The sequence below is a fragment of the Barbus barbus genome (assembly GCF_936440315.1).
Source record: "Barbus barbus genome assembly, chromosome: 6".
NCBI classification, from domain to species: Eukaryota; Metazoa; Chordata; class Actinopteri; order Cypriniformes; family Cyprinidae; genus Barbus; species Barbus barbus.
This window is the reverse complement of record NC_136734.1, coordinates 29,571,868-29,589,661: the sequence shown is the minus strand read 5'-3', so window position 1 is coordinate 29,589,661 and position 17,794 is coordinate 29,571,868. Positions and strand designations below refer to the sequence as shown.

The 17,794-nt window shown below is 37.8% G+C and overlaps 1 protein-coding gene across 1 annotated transcript; it reads right to left on the bottom strand.

Annotated features, from left to right (window-relative positions):
- Positions 1-1,490: 1,490 nt before the first annotated feature.
- On the bottom strand, positions 1,491-17,787 carry LOC306871864 (two pore channel protein 1-like). The gene is made up of 26 exons (XM_079420073.1): positions 17,309-17,787; positions 13,109-13,239; positions 12,797-12,973; positions 12,226-12,339; positions 12,001-12,131; positions 11,693-11,816; positions 11,513-11,571; positions 11,086-11,185; positions 10,844-10,960; positions 10,625-10,749; positions 10,491-10,539; positions 10,335-10,398; positions 10,131-10,175; positions 9,531-9,587; positions 9,297-9,350; positions 9,091-9,163; positions 8,895-9,002; positions 8,347-8,418; positions 8,177-8,266; positions 7,780-7,895; positions 7,630-7,676; positions 7,305-7,373; positions 6,654-6,750; positions 6,424-6,560; positions 6,255-6,335; positions 1,491-4,131 (listed from the first exon to the last, which is right to left on the bottom strand). The coding sequence occupies exons 1-26, from the start codon at positions 17,385-17,387 to the stop codon at positions 4,030-4,032; spliced, it is 2,418 nt and encodes an 805-aa protein (XP_079276199.1). The 5' UTR covers positions 17,388-17,787; the 3' UTR covers positions 1,491-4,029.
- Between the last annotated feature and the right edge of the window lie 7 nt (positions 17,788-17,794).

Below are 17,794 nucleotides of genomic sequence, written 5' to 3'. Positions count from 1 at the left end.
ACAACGTCATGATTCAGCACAACCAGCTAATAAAAGTGGCTTGTCCAATGTGTCTACTAAAAAAAGCACAGACATAAAGTCCTGAACACATTCTGTTCCCTGTCAAATAGCATCAGCATATCTCCCCAGTGACTGACAGAAGAACTCAAGAGGGAGAGGAAGAGAGAAGGAAGGAAGAGGAAGGGTCACAGAGGGGACAGGATGCTGGTTTGGGGGAGAGTCTGAAGGGATAAATTAGGAGCCAGCTTCAATGTACAGAGAGAAAGAGTCACAAACCACCATCCCAGGCTCAGGGCTCACCCTAAGCACACTAATAATATACTTATTAGTATTAGTATGTGAGAATGTGTTTGATGGCATGCATTTGTGTTGTAGGCAAAAACAATAAAACCTAAAGCAAATTGTTGTGGAGCAAGCACCCACGATCTTCACTTATTAAACTTATATATGGTAATTTACAAATATGGGAGTTGATTTGATCTGACGTAACCACATCAAATAAAACATATACAAAGCTGAAACATAATTTCTGATTAGCCTTTCTCAATGTTCATTTTTCATCTTACCTCAGGTTGGCAGTTCATCAGTCAGGCTACAGACTGGAGGCTTCTCTGCATTTCTCTATATCTATGGTTTTAAATATTATAAAATAAAGATATATATATATATATATATATATATATATACACACACACATTTATGTGGCATATCACCGATTTAAAAAATGCAAAGAACCATTTAACAAGTTATTGTAATATAAATAAGGCCTCCAACAAAAATACTTGATTATATTTAAAAAGTAAGATTTTCAATTTTGTTTAAATCCTAGTTTAAATGCTAAACAAGTGCTGACTAGGTTTATCAGTTAATTTGCTTACCTTTAATTCTTTGCCATGCCTTAGATTCATCTGCTGTATTTCCACGTATGTGATTTTCATGATGGTTTTAAACAGTAGTCAATAAAAGTTATATTTTCAAAAAGAAAACAAAAAAGCACTTTCTTTCAACTTTTAAATTAAAATATTATTAAAATATAATATATACATTTTCTAATAAATAAATAAATCAGATGGTCCCTGTTGAAAGCACTGGATGAATACAACTAAAGTCTAACTAAAGTCGTGATGTATTGTCAAGTATGGTGACCCATACTCGAAATTGGTGCTCTGCGTTTAACCCATCCAAGTGCACACACACAGCAGTGAGTAGTGAACAAATGCACACACACACACACACACACACACCGTGAACACACACCCGGAGCAGTGGGCAGCCATGCTGCGGCGCCCGGGGAGCAATTGGGGGTTCGGTGCCTTGCTCAAGGGCACCTCAGTCGTGGTATTGAGGGTGGAGAGAGCGCTGGACATTCACTCCCCCCACCTACAATCCCTGCCGGCCGGGGACTCGAACCCGCAACCTTTCGATTACGAGTCCGACTCTCTAACCATTAGGCCACGACTAAAGGAAAGAACATACTGTACCAACATCAAAACATGGAACATTAATTTATTTTATGGATCAATTTTAGCTAATACATTCATATTAAATCACTCTATGGGGTATGTAAGAGTTAGGTAATCATGTTTTGGTTATTTAGAACAATAACTACAGTGGAAGTCGCTTCCAATAGCTGACACCCTCAACTGATTGTCTAACATCATCAAAAGCTGAACATATTACAACCTCCAGAAAACATGTATCACGTTACTATCACTGGAGAAGGGGGAATAAATGGTTCAAAGGTGATGACAAGCATAGGAAAAAGGAAACATAAGATCCTTACACCCATTACAGAGACAGGGCACGCTAAATGAAACAGGACGCTCATGTTCCCTGCCCTGCACTGCCTCCTGCTGTCCTACAAACACCCACAAATCAGCTCGTCGGCCACACAAAATGCCTGCGAGAGAAATTAGAAAAACAAAAACAAGTCTAACAGTGCAGAAGACTGCAACTCTCAGTTCTGTCAATGTCAAATAGTCAATTCAATTACGCAAATAACTTTGCCACAACTGTCTTAGTATCTAGCCTACAGTGAGACAATCACAATATAGGGAAGATGAGTCAGAGCTGGAGAGAATGACTAAATTAGTCGAGCTATGCCCGTCGATATATACTTGACAATATGTGTAATGGAATATTTGAAGAATTCGTGTGACCAAATCTGCGTGGAGTACAGGGTTGCCAGGGGCCTGTTTCATAAAACAAGTTTACCAAATAAGCCAGGCTTATTTCAGTTAGTCTGACTTATTTTGAACCGAATCGACTGACAATATATCAGATTAACTGAAGTAAGCCTGGCTTATTTGGTAAACTAGTTTTATGAAACAGGCCCCAGGTCTGCTAAACAAACCAGCCCAATTAGTACACAAAACTAACCCAATCGGTTTTTGGGGATTCAAAACCTCCTTTCAGAAGATTCCTATTCTAAAAGAACAATACACGCAACAATATAAAATTAGTCCAATTCCGTTGGAAAACAGAGGACTTGGCAACACTCGTGGAGAAACATTTGTCGAAATTCCCAAGAATTTAGCAAAAATTGGTACCGTATGATTTCATTGGAGTAAAGCACTTGCATGACATTTAAAAAAAAAAAAAGAAAAAAAAAAGATAAATTGCTGGCTGAATTAAATCAATCTTAACATTGGGGTGACAGTAACGCAAAAGACAAGCTAACAAAATACATATAAAGAGACAATTACAACCATTTATAAACAAAATCCAAAGAAGTTTCATTAAAATGTATTGTTTACTAGACCTGTTATTATACATTTAGAAAGGAATAAGAACAGAGAACTGAGACACAAGTAAACCCTACAGTATTAAGAGGAGCTGGTGTGGTTTCATGTCACATATGCATCATGTTCCCTTGTGTTTGGAGCATCAAGGTTACACATCCTACAGTGCGATTAAACGAGCAACTGGAATGAACTCACTGACATCCATGATTACCTCCAGGTTAGATACTCTAGACATGAGAGTAAACAATATACTGTTTGAGGATTCGCATGCATTCACCCTGTTAAAAAAGCATCAAGAAAATGACTAATAAATTATAAAATATTGCAGCAAACAGGAGAGATGTTTAACTCAATGTAAATAGATAAATAACAGTTTGTACATACAGTGCATGAAGCCATAAGCAAGGCTAAATGGTATCACTTTTTCACCTATGGTTTTGCACAAAGGAAATTTTTGGTTTGGGGAGAGATCTGTGTTTACCCTGGAAAGCTGAACGGATCAGACTGGCTGTGTCAAAATACTCTAAGCTTTACAATACTGACTCCAAACAAAGGAAATAAGAACTTTTCATATGTGACAAGACAAAAGTTTAAATGAACTAAAAGGTCCCAGGCTGGTTTTCTAATACTTATCAGTCTAAAATTAACATGTGCCTGGGAAACCAGTCCATATTGAGTAAATTGGTGGATGAATTAAAACTGCATCTGACATACATTTAATCTGCATGTATATATTTATATATAACGAAAAAATAAGCCTCGCTATAGGTCCAAAGGTTCCAGCAAAAAGCAGCTTTAGTTTAAAAACAGCATTATTTTATTACTATAATCTTTTATCTGTTGGTTAAGCAATACCTCAGACTGTTGAGAAAGAGACAAGTCACTTAGTGCTAAAATCCTCACATTCAGTTTTGATTCATCTCCCACAGAAACATTCAATCGCCGTTCTCCGTTTGTCAAATCCATGAGAGAGTCTGAATCATTCAGGGTCATCCACCACAAGGTAAATGTCATGAGGTGCATTTCATGGAAGAAGGTTCCCGGACCTAGTGCATGTCACATGATTGGTCTGCAAACTTCCCTGATTGGCCAAGGAACCTTAAGGTTTTTTGGGGAATAAGGCTTTAAGTGAGTTCTGTGGGTCTCCATGTGGATGGAGGGAGAATGTAGTGGTCAAGGGGAACACCTGTGCTTTCCATCGTTGGGAGGAAGACGGTTCTAAGGTCCCTCAGAGGTACGAGTGAGTGTGTTAGTTAAAGCTGATGCAGAATTCGGAGTTTGCGAGTTAATTAATGCTGTTTATGGCACTGGCTTCAGGGCTGTCCAGTTCTCTGTGGAATGCCTCATCAGGCTGGAGGTTTGTTCTGGAATATTCCTCGTACCATTCCTGCAGACAAAAAGAAACAATCTCTTTACACAAACATACCATTGCCTATCTGGAAATTCTTGAATTAAAAACAGGGGAATTTGGGGCCAAATATAATCACACTATAACATTTATTTTTCTTTTCTTTCCAAGTTTACACTTGGGCACATCCTTGTATAAACAGCTGTGTGAAATATTACCATTTCAGACTTTCATGATTTAATTTTCTGATCCAATAAGAGAGCCATTTGTGAATGCTTTATTTAAAAATTCTGTCAATAAAGGATCAAATTAATCTGGTTACCACATCACTTTTCATGAAAACAAAGTTACATTCATGTTCATTCAGACATGTGGTTCTGCCATTACAAAAAAGCAGAGCATCTTCCTATCCAGCATTATTTTAGTACCATAGCTTTACTACTATAGCAGGGGTGGCGAAAGTCGGTCCTGGAGAGCCGTAGCCCTGCAGAGTTTTGCTTCAACCCTAATCAAACACTCCTGAACAAGCTAATCGGGGTCTGAAGGGTTACTATAAGAAGCTACAGACAGGTGAGTTTTAATTAGGGTTGGAGCTGAATTCTGCAGGTCTGCGCCTCTTCAGGACCGGAGTTCGCCACCCCTGAACTATAGTTTTTATTTTATATTATCCATTTTAATTTTAACTAAAGTTTTAGTAATTTTGTAGTGTTTTTTATATATATATATATATATATATATATATATATATACACACACACACACACACACATATACATACAGTGGTGTGAAAAAGTGTTGGCCCCCTTCCTGATTTTTTATTTTTTTGCATGTTTATCACACTTTAATGTTTCAGATCATCAAACAAATTTAAATATTAATCAAAGATAACACAAGTAAACACAACATGCAGTTTTTAAATGAAGGTTTTTTTTATGAAGGGAAAACAAAATCCAAACCCACATGGCCCTGTGTGAAAAAGTGTTTGCCACAGTGAGAGCCATTATCCACAAATGGCGAAAACATGGAACAGTGGTGAACCTTCCCAGGAGTGGCCGGCTGACCAAAATTACCCCAAGAGCGCAGCGACGACTCCAAGAGGTCACAAAAGACACCACAACAACATCTAAAGAACTGCAGGCCTCACTTGCTTCAGTTACGGTCAGTGTTCATGACTCCACCATAAGAAAGAGACTGGGCAATATGGCCTGCATGGCTGCTGAGCAAAAAGAACAAAGGCTCGTCTCAGTTTTGCCAGAAAACATCTTGATGATCCCCAAGACTTTTGGGAAAATACTCTGTGGACTGACGAGAAAAAAGTTGAACTTTTTGGAAGGTGTTTGTCCCATTACATCTGGCGTAAAAGTAACAGCATTTCAGAAAAATAACATCATACCAACAGTAAAATATGGTGGTGGTAGTGTGATGGTCTGGGGCTGTTTTGCTGCTTCAGGACCTGGAAGACTTGCTGTGATGAATGGAACCATGAATTTAGCTGTCTACCAAAAAATCCTGAAGGACAATGTCCGGCCATCTGTTCGTGACCTCAAGCTAAAGCGAACTTGGGTTCTACAGCAGGACAATGATCCAAAACACACCAGCAAATCCACCTCTGAATGGCTGAAGAAAAACAAAATGAAGACTTTGGAGTGGCCTAGTCAAAGTCCTGACCTGAATCCTATTGAGATGCTGTGGCATGACCTTAAAAAGGCGGTTCATGCTCGAAAACCCTTCAATGTGGCTGAATTACAACAATTCTGCCAAGATGAGTGGGCCAAAATTCCTCCACAGCACTGTAACAGACTCATTGCAAGTTATCGCAAACGCTTGATAGCAGTTGTTGCTGCTAAGGGTGGCCCAACCAGTTATTAGGTTTAGGGGGCAAGCACTTTTTCACACAGGGCCATGTGGGGTTGGATTTTGTTTTCCCTTCATAATAAAAAACTTCATGTTGTGTTTACTTGTGTTATATTTTATTAATATTTAAATTTGTTTGATGATCTGAAACATTAAAGTGTGACAAACATGCAAAAAAAAAACAAAAACAAAAAACAGGAAGGGGGCCAACACTTTTTCACTTTTTTTTTTTGTTAATTTACATTTTAGTTTTTATTTTAGTTTCAAATTTAGTTAGTAATCTTATAATAACCCTGTTGCTATCCTACCTGAATCTCCTCCTCATACATCTTCATGCTGAGGTCACTCTTGGTACGTGACCTTCGACCCACAAACACTAATGAAGAATGCTGTGAGCAAAGACAAAAATTATCAATTACAGTTTTATCAATGTAACAAAGAAATACAAATCAAATGCCATGAACACAAACTGCTTACCCCGCTCCGCTCCAGAGCCACACACATGTCCTGCAGTGAGCTTAGGCTGGTGATGCCCAGTGTGTGTTTATACAAGTCAAGAGTCTGCAGAGCTTCAGTCTGAGACACCTCTGTCTCAAAGACAATCCCCTTTTCATCTATAATAATACATATTTTAGTATTAGATATCTTAGTCATACCCATTTTATTAAACATGTCATCAAATGAACGGGACTCCAAACATTTAGAACCTTCTGGGTCATCCAGCGGCTCTCTGTTCTTCCGACTGTAGTTCATCCTGAAGACAAATGCGTCTAGTATGAAGGCCACGATTATCGTCATCACAACCTGCATCACACAAAATAACACCTGGCTGTGAGAAAATATCAGGTTCACTAAATCAGATTTATAACGCACATATAAAAAAGGTAGCTGACAACAGCAGTGGGATATTCAAGTTTCAACAACATTTAATTTAAGCATAACATAAAAATTTATGAAAAAATGTTGACTAGTTACAATGTACCTTATATAAATCATAACCTTCACATCAAAAACAAATCATATCCCACATTATTTCCTGCAGTGTTTTTAGTATTATTAATATGCTATTACAGCTTCTATTAATATTTTTAATTAGCTTTTATTATTTTGTTTTCATTTTAATTTTAGCTTTAATTTTTAATAATTTACTTTTTTTAATATTACTTTTTTTTCAGTTTTAGTCTTAGTTTGATTGTTATATATATAAATTTACAGGTAGCAATTCTAGTTATTCTTCAACAAGGCAACAATTCTAATTTTCGTTTAGCTTAAGTTTTTCATTTTTGTTCAAATGAAAAAAAGGTTCTAAATGATTTAGATTTATTTAACACACACAACCGACATATACAATCCCTTACCATGGTGACAATGTAAAAGGTCATGAAATAAAGGCGACTCCAGTGAGTAGTTTGTGATGTCACACCTTCCTGTGAAAACAGCGATCAAAGACATCAAGAACTCAGACAAATGACAGACAGATTCTCATGTATTGACTGGTTCACACAGTAGGATCCACAGGTTTCTGCTACAAACACACATTTAGAGACTTCAGCTTTACTACAGAGACACAACATTTAATTGCAGTAAACAGCAGGGGGCATCACAGCCTCACACTAACCAAAAAAATACAAACATTTTACTGGAGAAACTTCTGATATTATGACTTGTTGTATTTACACTCACCATAGTGATGTACCAGTTGTTCACCACTGTTAGCTCAAAAAGAGTGACTGAAAGATGTCAGAGAAAAAAGTTACAAAAGCTATATACTGACATGAGAAGAGTGTGTGTGTGTGTGTGTGTGTGTGTGTGTGTGTGTGTGCGCGCAAATACCAAAGCTGCTTAGGATGTTATTGAAGTTATTGAGATAGTAATATCCCTCCTCTAGAATGGTCCGGTTGCCAATGGTCACATTTATCTGGCGATATGAGTCAGCAACAGTGCTAGTGCTTTGAGAGACACACACACACACCAAAAGACATTACTCACTGAGAATCATTTATAGCTATTTTTTGCAGCTTGATCACTAAGTTTCATAAAGATTCTTCAAAATTGCTCCTTTTGTTTTGCACAGAAGAACACGTGTACATGAGGGTGAGGGTGCTGGAAGCGTGAGTAAATGACAGTAGACAATGTTAAATTTATAAAGTGTTTAGGTTTATGGTGATATTCAGTCTGTATTGATTTTCGTAAAACAAGAAACGCATTTATGGTGATTAAAGGAACTTACTTGCAGCAGTTTGGATAAACAACATCAGCAAAAAACTCCATTCCAACGATGGCAAAAGAATAATAGAAGATAATCAGAGTCAGACCTAGACTACAGAGACAGAGAGAGGGTTGTGAGAGAAGGGGCTTCATCTGTGAGTAATGAGATGAAATGGATTATTATTTCCATACCTGGCCATACGCGGGAAGAGTTCAAACATTGTGTCCAAAACGTTACGATAGCGCCGTTTAATTTTAAACAGCCTTGACAAGAAATAGGGAAAAAAATTATGAGACTGTTAAAAAGGAACATACCTGTTTCTATCTCTAGCTATGACTGTTGGAAAAAAAGATATCTAATGAGTCACACAAAGTTAATATTAAGAATAAAAGACATACAGCTTAAAAAAATATTACATAGCTGACTTTATCTACAGTGGGGTAAAACCGTCTGAGACCTCTGGTGAAAATGCTTCTGTTTTGCACTTTTCTAAATTATATATTAAATTATTTTAAATGAAATGATATATTAAATGTATTCGTTACATATTAAATGCAATATATTAGTTCCATCTGAATTAGGTTTTTGAATAAATCTTTATCTATAAATGTTCAGAATAATATAGCATTCTCATACTCCCAAATCATTTAAAAAAAAAAGAAAAGGGTTTAAAATAAATTACTACAACTAAATGCAAACCAAAATTCATCAAAACACACACACAAATAAGTACACATACCGGAGGAGCTGAAAAGGTCTCAACACCACGATGAAGTAGAACGGCTCCATGTCAAAGGCCAGAGTAATTAATCCCAGAAAGGCAAAGACCGTTACTGAGAAATCAAAGCTGGAAATAGAAACACACACCCAGAGGTGATGCAGTGTGTATGTGTATGTGTGTATATATTTGTATGAATGCTTGTGTGTGTACCTACAGGTTCCACCCGGAGCTGAAATATGTCAAAGGACCAAGGCCTGTGATCTTCAACAAGACCTCAATTCCATAAACTTCATTCCACAGACACATCAGCAGGAGGTGAATAAAAGAATATTTAAAAATGTTTTACAATTTAAATGAAACCCATACTAATTGAAACACTCAGATTTGCCAGTGATTTCATTTTAAACAATTTCCACCTACTTGTGAGGAAAATAATGTAACTCCATGGGACAATACGAGTCCATGAGACGCCATCTGTGAGAAGAGAAAAGCTCCATGAGAGCCAAATTCAATTGGGTTCACACAGAGAAAACAGCTATTTAGCTGTTTCCTGTGTTTACAAGATTTTCTGAATGGTGAATTCAAAGAATTATCTGGAACTGCAACACAGCTGCAGTGCATGCTCTACTGTTCCATTACTCAAGAAGACCTTACCATTTAACATGTTTGTCTCCACTAGGATCCAGATGCCATTAATTGCTACTACCAGATCTGTAACAGGTCAATCGTGAAAAACAGTTTGAATTATTAGAAATAATTGAATGAATAAATATAATTTACGTCCAGTACACTTGAGTTTAAAAGTTGAGTCAGATTTTTGAAAGAAATTAATACATTTTTCAGCATTAATTTTATCAAAAGTGACAGCAAAAACTAAATATTTTTTAAAGTAAATGCTGTTTATTTGAACTTATCACAGATCAGAAAAGTATATCATATATTGCAAAAACTCAGCAGCACTAATACTAATAAGAAATGTTTCTTAAGCACCAAATCAGCATATTAGGATCATGTGACATTGAAGACTGGAGTAATGGTTATTTGTAATCATAATGTTTTCACAATATTACTGTATTTTACAGTACAGTATATAATGATGAGTACTGCAAGAATATCAGACAAATTAGAATTTTTAAAATACAAGTTTTCCTAATAACCTACAAGCTAATGGGTTCCAATGAGCATATTGATCAGGTTTTGCATGTTAATGTCTGAAGGGTTAATACAAGAAGTTACTTAAAGATTTGAACTTACACATTGTATATTGGAAAGCTTTGGATTTCACAAGTAAATTAATTCCTGTTAAAAAAAGAATAATGATCATACAAAAGGAAGTATTATGGAAGAAAATATTTGATCCCGACTAGTCTTGAATGTAGCTAGTCATTGTGAGCAGATCATTAAACTGTAAAATTCTGCAACTAATGCAAATCGAATCAACATGACAAATATAAAGACCTTTGAAGATGAGGAATGCTGTACGAGGAAGATCATCAAACCAGTGCTCTCCACTCCGTCGAGCCTGCAACACAAATACACACCAGATGTTCCAGCTCAACAGGGTTTAACAAACACCCAGGGAGTATAATAATGCGACAGTGTGTGAAATCTGACCTTCCATTTGAGCCCGATCACTTCATAAAACTTATAAAAGTCCTGGAGACTAAAACACAAGCACAAATGCACCTTAAGAACTCATCATCTGCGAAATCGAAAGAACATGAGCACATTCGAGTGCATGCATGTACCTCAGCATAGTTGCCTCTGGATGGTTGAGGGTTTTGAAAGTCAGGAAACGATCCCGTGCTGTCATTCGTGGACGATAGAATCGCATCAGTCCATCAAACTGTTTTAAATACACTCCATCTGGCCTCTAAATAAATGTAGATTCATCACACTCACATTCATCCATAAAACACATAAGGCAATATCAGGAGATAGGAAAGAGTGTGATCTGTAAACCTCACCTGCCGACTAACCAGCAGCTGGAAGGCGTGCTCTATGGCGGATCGCTTGTGTAGAAGAAGAGATTTGAATTTCATCTTCTCGACTCCATTAAAGGTGTCAAAAACTACCGCTAGTAGCTGTGAAGCAGCAAACTCAAAGTAAAGCATAGTTCGCACCGCACCAACAGATAATGCTGTCAAAATTAAACTATTATGCACTATAAATCCTTTAAAAAGAAAACTGATTTATTGTTAATACTGACCAGATTCATGATGAAGTAGAGCTCGATGGACAGATACACAATGAAGAAAATGCATGACCAACGATTCTTTGAATATGCTGGCATCATCACATCTGGAAAACTAGTGAAGAAAGAAGAAAGACGTGTGAATCTACTCTAAGGTTACTTCATTATGAATCATTTAGCAGACACTTTTTATTCAAAGTGGCTTTTATTACATTTTTAACAGGCACAGCCTGACTATAGTGACCTGGGGTTAAGGTCTTTGCTCAAGGACATAATGATAACAGAGGATCAGAGAAAGTCTCCAGCTCCCCCTCAAGGAATTGAACTGATAACATTTGGATTGCTACTGCTGTTACAGGAAGACATGAAACAACCCCACAAAGGCTCAGAGTCATGTAATCTTAAGTAGGATGTGTGCACCACAGCGAGGGTACATACTTACTTTGCAGTGGTCAGAAGGACAAACAGACTCACAATGCTGTTCTCCAGTGTGCTAAAATACTGTGGAGAGAAAGAAAAGAATCTATGAGTGTGTGTGCGTGAGAGAGAGAGAGAGAGAGAGAATAAGAGAGAACCCAAGGGTGTGGAAAAAAGGTGAGTGTGTGATCGATGAAGTACTAACAGGGTCGGCTGTGTTGGCAGAGAACAAACAGAATCCTAGGATGGCAAAGATGACCATGAAGAAAAGCAGCAGCAGAAGAATATCGATGAAGGGAGGAAGAGACTGAAATATCTGCCTCAGGTTTCTGAGGGAGGACAGAAACAGATACAGCGTCAGAAAATCACATTGTATCCAGTCAATGACATGCTATTCAATAATATACCCATTGTTACATGGACTTTTAGTACTTAGTTTTGTGTAAAATCACTGTAACACAAGGCCTCGAGTGCAGTAGTGTTTTTTTATTATGAATTTGGAAGTTAGCATGCCTGCGAACAGCTCCACAGTAACGGCAGTCCACCAGAAAGATTGGCCGGAAGGCTCTGGTTACACGCAGGTGAGATGTCTGCCGGACTAAGACCACAATTGCCTCGATGAATTGAATAAACAGGACACATGTCTGAAATGCACAAAAATCAGAGAAGATAAAAGGATTCTTCAGCTGAGACAAAATTAACCATTGTTGAGCCAGTGTATTACAAAAATGTACACACCTTTACCATGGTCCTCTTATGTCGTATAAAGGTGTGAAAGCCAAGCCATCGGACCTTCATGCACAACTCAAAGGCCACCATTGCTAACGCCAGTAACTCCAGTGTCGCATGAACCTGACAGAAACAAAAACACACACCTTAAAGTGTTTGTACACAAGTATATACTCTTGTTCGTATAATTGTAAGCCACAAGCATTTACAATTTACATGTACACTCAAGCTTAAACACATACATACACTATCATTCAAAAGTTTGGGCTCGGTAAGGGTTATTTAAAATAACTGTTTCCTATTTTAATATAATTAAATAAGTTATTCTTGTGATGGCAAAGATACTCCAAGTTTCAGTGTCATATGATACTTCAGGAATCATTTTACTATATGTATATGTTTGTAAAAATTGTGACTTCCTGGATAAATAGAAAAGCATGTATTCGAAATCCTTTTTTGTAACAATGTAAAAATCTTTACGGTCACATTTAAACAATATAATGCATCCTTGCTGAATCAAAAAAAGACCCTAAAATTTTGAATGGTAGTGTATGCACGTAGTCAAGTAGAAGTCACATACATAGACGTCCAAGCGGAGAAAGGGGACGGCAGGGGCCTCTGAGAGGGACAGAAGCATGAGTAACACCGCAGTCAGCAGCTCCATCACATAGAAAAGGTGATTGTGAGCAAACAGGTAGGCACTGAGCGCATGGGCATTTCGCGGATGAGTGAAAAACTTGTCGTTATTCTCTCCCTCCTGAAGACAAACACAGACAAATTGGCAAGGGAGAGTTATTATTAGCCCTGTGTGTGTGTGTGTGTGTGTGTGTGTTTGTGATCATCTGCATCTATTTTACTGCTTGACTAAGCACATGGAGGTTCAAAAACTGACCTGCAGGTATATTGCTGCTTCCTGGTAGTTCATTTCCCAACTCTGCCGCAAAGAATTCTGGGCCCTGGGGTCTGGTGCTCCTGGGGTCGGAATGACAACATTATTCACAACATCATAATTTCCTGCCCCATCTGTGTAGAGAAGAAAAAAAACTATTAAATAATGATTCACAAAATAAATTAAGCATTTACGTTCAGATACAGCAGTACTTGAGCCAGGTGATTTCATATACCACTTTTAAATAACATACCGACAGACGCAAACTGCTGGCAGAATGAGGACATTTGCACTGGCCGATCATGTGTCAGTCCAGTCATGTTGTCAAATGTACTACTGATTTCCATGGCAGCCCTTGTGATCGGCCCCACGTCCCAGGAGTCAGACAGAGAGCATGTCACTGGTCAAGCAGTTTTTAGCACTGCAAGGGTAAATTATCAACAATGCACTCGCAAGTTTCATTGTGCCAGCTGCAGCTACTGTGGCCAGCAGTCCGAAAGCAGAACAGAATCCTGTGGCGATGTTCAAGATTCCTCAAAAGATGACACGGTTTTCAAAAAAAAAAAAAACAGTCAAATCGGCCCAAAGATCCTTTAAGAGTCTACATCTCTCTCTGCACCTTCACACACAATCATTTCATTGTAACATTTGTTAAGAAAGACAAAAAAAACATTTGGTAATAATGTGTTTCTAAGTTAAAAATAAATGACACAAAATTTTGTTGGCAAAAATGTGGGAAATACGCTCAAATAAGACTAGACAGCCTTACAGATTAAAGTGACAGGTTGACTACAACAGTGACTACAACATTCAAAAAATCAAAAACTGATTCAAAGAATCAAATACTGAAGAAAATTAACATTAATAAAATGGGAATAAATTTAAATGCACTCCAGACTAACTCAAAGCTGGTTCCCAAAACACTGCACTCATTATTCCAAACATTTCATTGCTGAATCCCAAATATTTCCATAAGGATTGCACCCTGGACTTTTCCTCTCTCTCTTTCAGAGGATGTGTGAGCAGGAAACGCCGCTGATGGTTCAGAGATCACAGTGTAACTGAGTAGTCGAACAGATTGTCCAGTGGATTTTCTCAAGCATCAGTTCAAAGCACAATGAGAACTTCCCGTAGATCCTCGGAGCTGGTTCCTCTGACACCAGTCCCCTTTCCAGCTATCCCCATCAGTCTCTTGATCATAACCTCCCTTCTTCCGCGTCATCTTCTGTTTCCTGTGCTATATCCCCTATAACGGATCATTTTAGTACCTTTCTTTCTTCAAGCTCAAAAACACAGCTAGCCTTTGAGATGGATGGCACTGCTGAACAAACCTACCACGCTGAAAGCTTCATTTGGGAACTAAAAAGTTTCAATTCATTTTTTCTATCTATATTTACCATTGCTGCTTCTAAGCAATAAATATGACTCCCTTTTAAATGATCTATCAGGCCACAGTCTGGTAATTTAATGGAGCACTAATTGAATCACAAACAGCTAAGAGCTTTTAGTTTGCCCAAACACAAGCTGATTGAATGAGTTACTTCATTGCGGTTCATTGACTCACAGCTCTCAGTGAATACGCACATGACAACAACAATGTTGGTTTTGCTCTGTCTAATCAATAGGTTCCTGGCAGAGCAAGAGTGAACAAGAGAGACACAGACAGCACTGATAGCAGGTTTCCTTTCAGGTCCAGTTCTACTTAGCGCAAATCCAGATTACCTTCAAACACACACACACACACAAAAACGGACTGATGATCAGAGATGGGTCCTGGTTGTTTCTAAAAGCACAGCTTTTAAAATGTCCAAACAAACTTCACCATGACAACAAAATAACTTTTTGAGACAGCAGCTTGAGGCAGAATGAGGAAGCGAAGGCATCTGATATTCACGTCAGCTTCTTTCTTTTAAAATTAAGAGACAGTTGTCCTGGAACCAAAAAGAAAGTCCTTTTTTTTTCTCCATGAAGAATCTTCTTGGCTAACTATACAAACATGCCAAATCCCCAAAAGAGTGCCACAGTTTACACTCAGCTGCTCCAAATATTTAAACGTCCAGCTCTCATCACAAGCAAACAGTTTTGACACAAGGCCACAGACTGCTTGCGTGCAGGATGGGAGAGGACGGGGGCCACAAACAGCGCTGTATCTGTCATAAGGCTGACACAGCATTTTAACTGTCTGTATGTGTGTGCGTGTGGTACAAAGGCTGGTATGCTACTGTATTGGACACTTAAACACATGACCATTGGGGTTGGGAAACCTCACTGAAAGAGACAGTAATACATAGTGTCGTCCTCCAAAAACTGGCCTGGCAGAACTAGTATATTGGTTGAGTCATATGATGGTTGTTAATATTTTCACCACACAATAGCACTAGGATGCAGCATCTCCTCAGTCATTTTTAAACCACTTACCAATACACCGAAAGTCTCTCAAATGAACTCCTGTCTACAAATGAAACATTTGTGTGTCTTTACACAGTTTTATGCTGTTCAGAGGTGGCATAAATGCATTTACACAAAAATGCATTTACGCATCTGTATAGTTTGACACTAGGGGCTGAGGTGGGTCAGAGCAAACAAAATTTAGTCCGACTTTTTTTGTGCCGTTGCATCGTCACGCTGAATTTTGAGCAGGCACAAAGCAGCCTGAACTCAGCTGTGCAAAGAGGTATTTTATTAAAAAACAGAAGCCAAATTGCACTATAAACTGCATCCAAAGGTGAATCTGTTTTTCAGAAGGAAAAATGCCTCACATAGCAGTTAGGTTATATTTGCAAAAACTGGCAACTTATATGGCCTATATTCCAACTAGTTTTACTTGAACATTTCACGGTAATTTTTCTTTTTTTTTTTTTGTAATTTGAGTAAATCCTAACTGATATTTGTGAATGAAGAAATTACAACTTCAACCACACATCCAATTGACTTTTTCTACATAAATATAAGTTCTATTTTACAATGTGTTGTAGGTGGAATTATCATTTTCAAAAGTAACCAAAGAAAGACATTTTTGACGACATCATGATTAAATCTAGCACCCTCAATGACATGATCCGCCACCGATGACAGCCGCAATGAACACAGCTGAGCATTATAAACTTCAAACTCCAGCACTGACATCACTGTTCATTATAACACAATAATGAAATTAACTCACTCAACAATTCCTCTATTAGATATATTTCCACATTTTTCAACATTACAAAAGCTTTTATAAAGCACTATGGTGAAAAACAGCCCTGCTCTACTAAAACTATCAATTCTGCCTATGCAGAAGGCCTACAAATCATCTCCCAGCTCATTAGCAATGTCAATAATGAAGTCAACAATGATGACAAGGCTTGACTGCAGAGCCCTCTAGAGTCTGTGCTTGGAACTCACACTATTTAAATGGCCATCTTGCCTTCACTGTCAGATGATGCATGTCTGTGGTCACAATCAAGGAGAATGAGGGTTAAAGATCAGGCTTCATGTCAACCAGGGCCTGTAGTATCTCAGCAAAACATAATTATCAGCATTCCTGTAAAATGATATATATACACATACACACAGTGAGGGAAATAAGTATTCAACACTTGAACAATTTTATTAAACACATTTCCAGTGCAGCAATTCACATGAAATTTTGACCAGATGTTGGTATTAACTCCAGAAATCTACACAGAGAAAAAATATTGAATATTACAATCCATAAAAAAAAGTTGTGTAATAAAGTGAAATGATTCTTTGTGTGTTCAATATTTTTTTCTTCTCCTATTTCACTTCATTAAATATAACTTTTTTATGGATTGTAATTTTATGATTTCTTTATCTGTGTAGATTTCTTGAGTTAATACCAACATCTGGTCAAAATTTCATGTGAATTGCTGCACTGGAAATGTGTTGAATACTTATTTCCCCTACTGTATATATGTGTGTGTGTGTGTGTGTGTGTGTAGAGTTATTTAGCAAAAACAGATAACTCTGTTTTTATTAATATTCATACATCGTGTTTTTTATTGTGTTAGCATGTTTGAAACCCTACAACATCTGACAGCTCGGGAGAGAGAAGTCACTGACAGAAATCATGAAGGGTGCTGCTGCACAGATCTGTGGAAGAGAGCCTGCTCCAACAGCAGTGAAGCTCGGGTAACTGCAGGTGACCTAACATCGTAAGCAGCAGCTGAATATGGAGTAACATGAACACAATCTACTTACTCTCATCTTCCTCCAGCAGCCCGCTGCTTGTATCGTCCCAGGTCAGAATCAGCGGCACGTCATCGTCCCCCTCCGCCATCCCGCGATGAGAGGACCGCAGTTTTAGGGACACAGACTCTGTTTGGCCAATAAACTGACCTTTCAGTGCTGCAGAGAAACTTTAACACTGGACACGAGTTACAGAAACCGCTTTATTGTCCTCGGACACCAAACTGAGCGAGTTTATGCTAAAATGTGTTTTAAATCAACTTTGACGATGTAAGTTAAACGAATCATAATTAAAACCTGTCTGTTTACGTCATTATCTTCGCCTGTTATTAAAATACCATCGCAGGCGCAAGCATATTGCGTATTTCCAACTAATTAAAATATAATTTAACTTTCGAAGGCAGAAAAATACGATTTAATCGAGTTTGTAACATTATAAATAAAAGAACCGCCGCCGTCAAGCAGGAGGGTTTGACGTTACGTCTTTTTACGACAATA

What these genes read in the sequence shown, in the direction of transcription:
- LOC306871864 (XM_079420073.1), bottom strand. Translation starts at nt 17,387, where the DNA reads ATGGCGGAGGGGGACGATGACGTGCCGCTGATTCTGACCTGGGACGAT. An exon ending in TTCTCCGCTTGGACGTCTAT is followed by an intron (nt 12,340 to 12,796) that starts GTATGTGACTTC and finishes TGTTTCTGTCAG; the next exon opens with GTTCATGCGACACTGGAGTT. An exon ending in TACTGTGGAGCTGTTCGCAG is followed by an intron (nt 11,817 to 12,000) that starts GCATGCTAACTT and finishes GTCCTCCCTCAG; the next exon opens with AAACCTGAGGCAGATATTTC.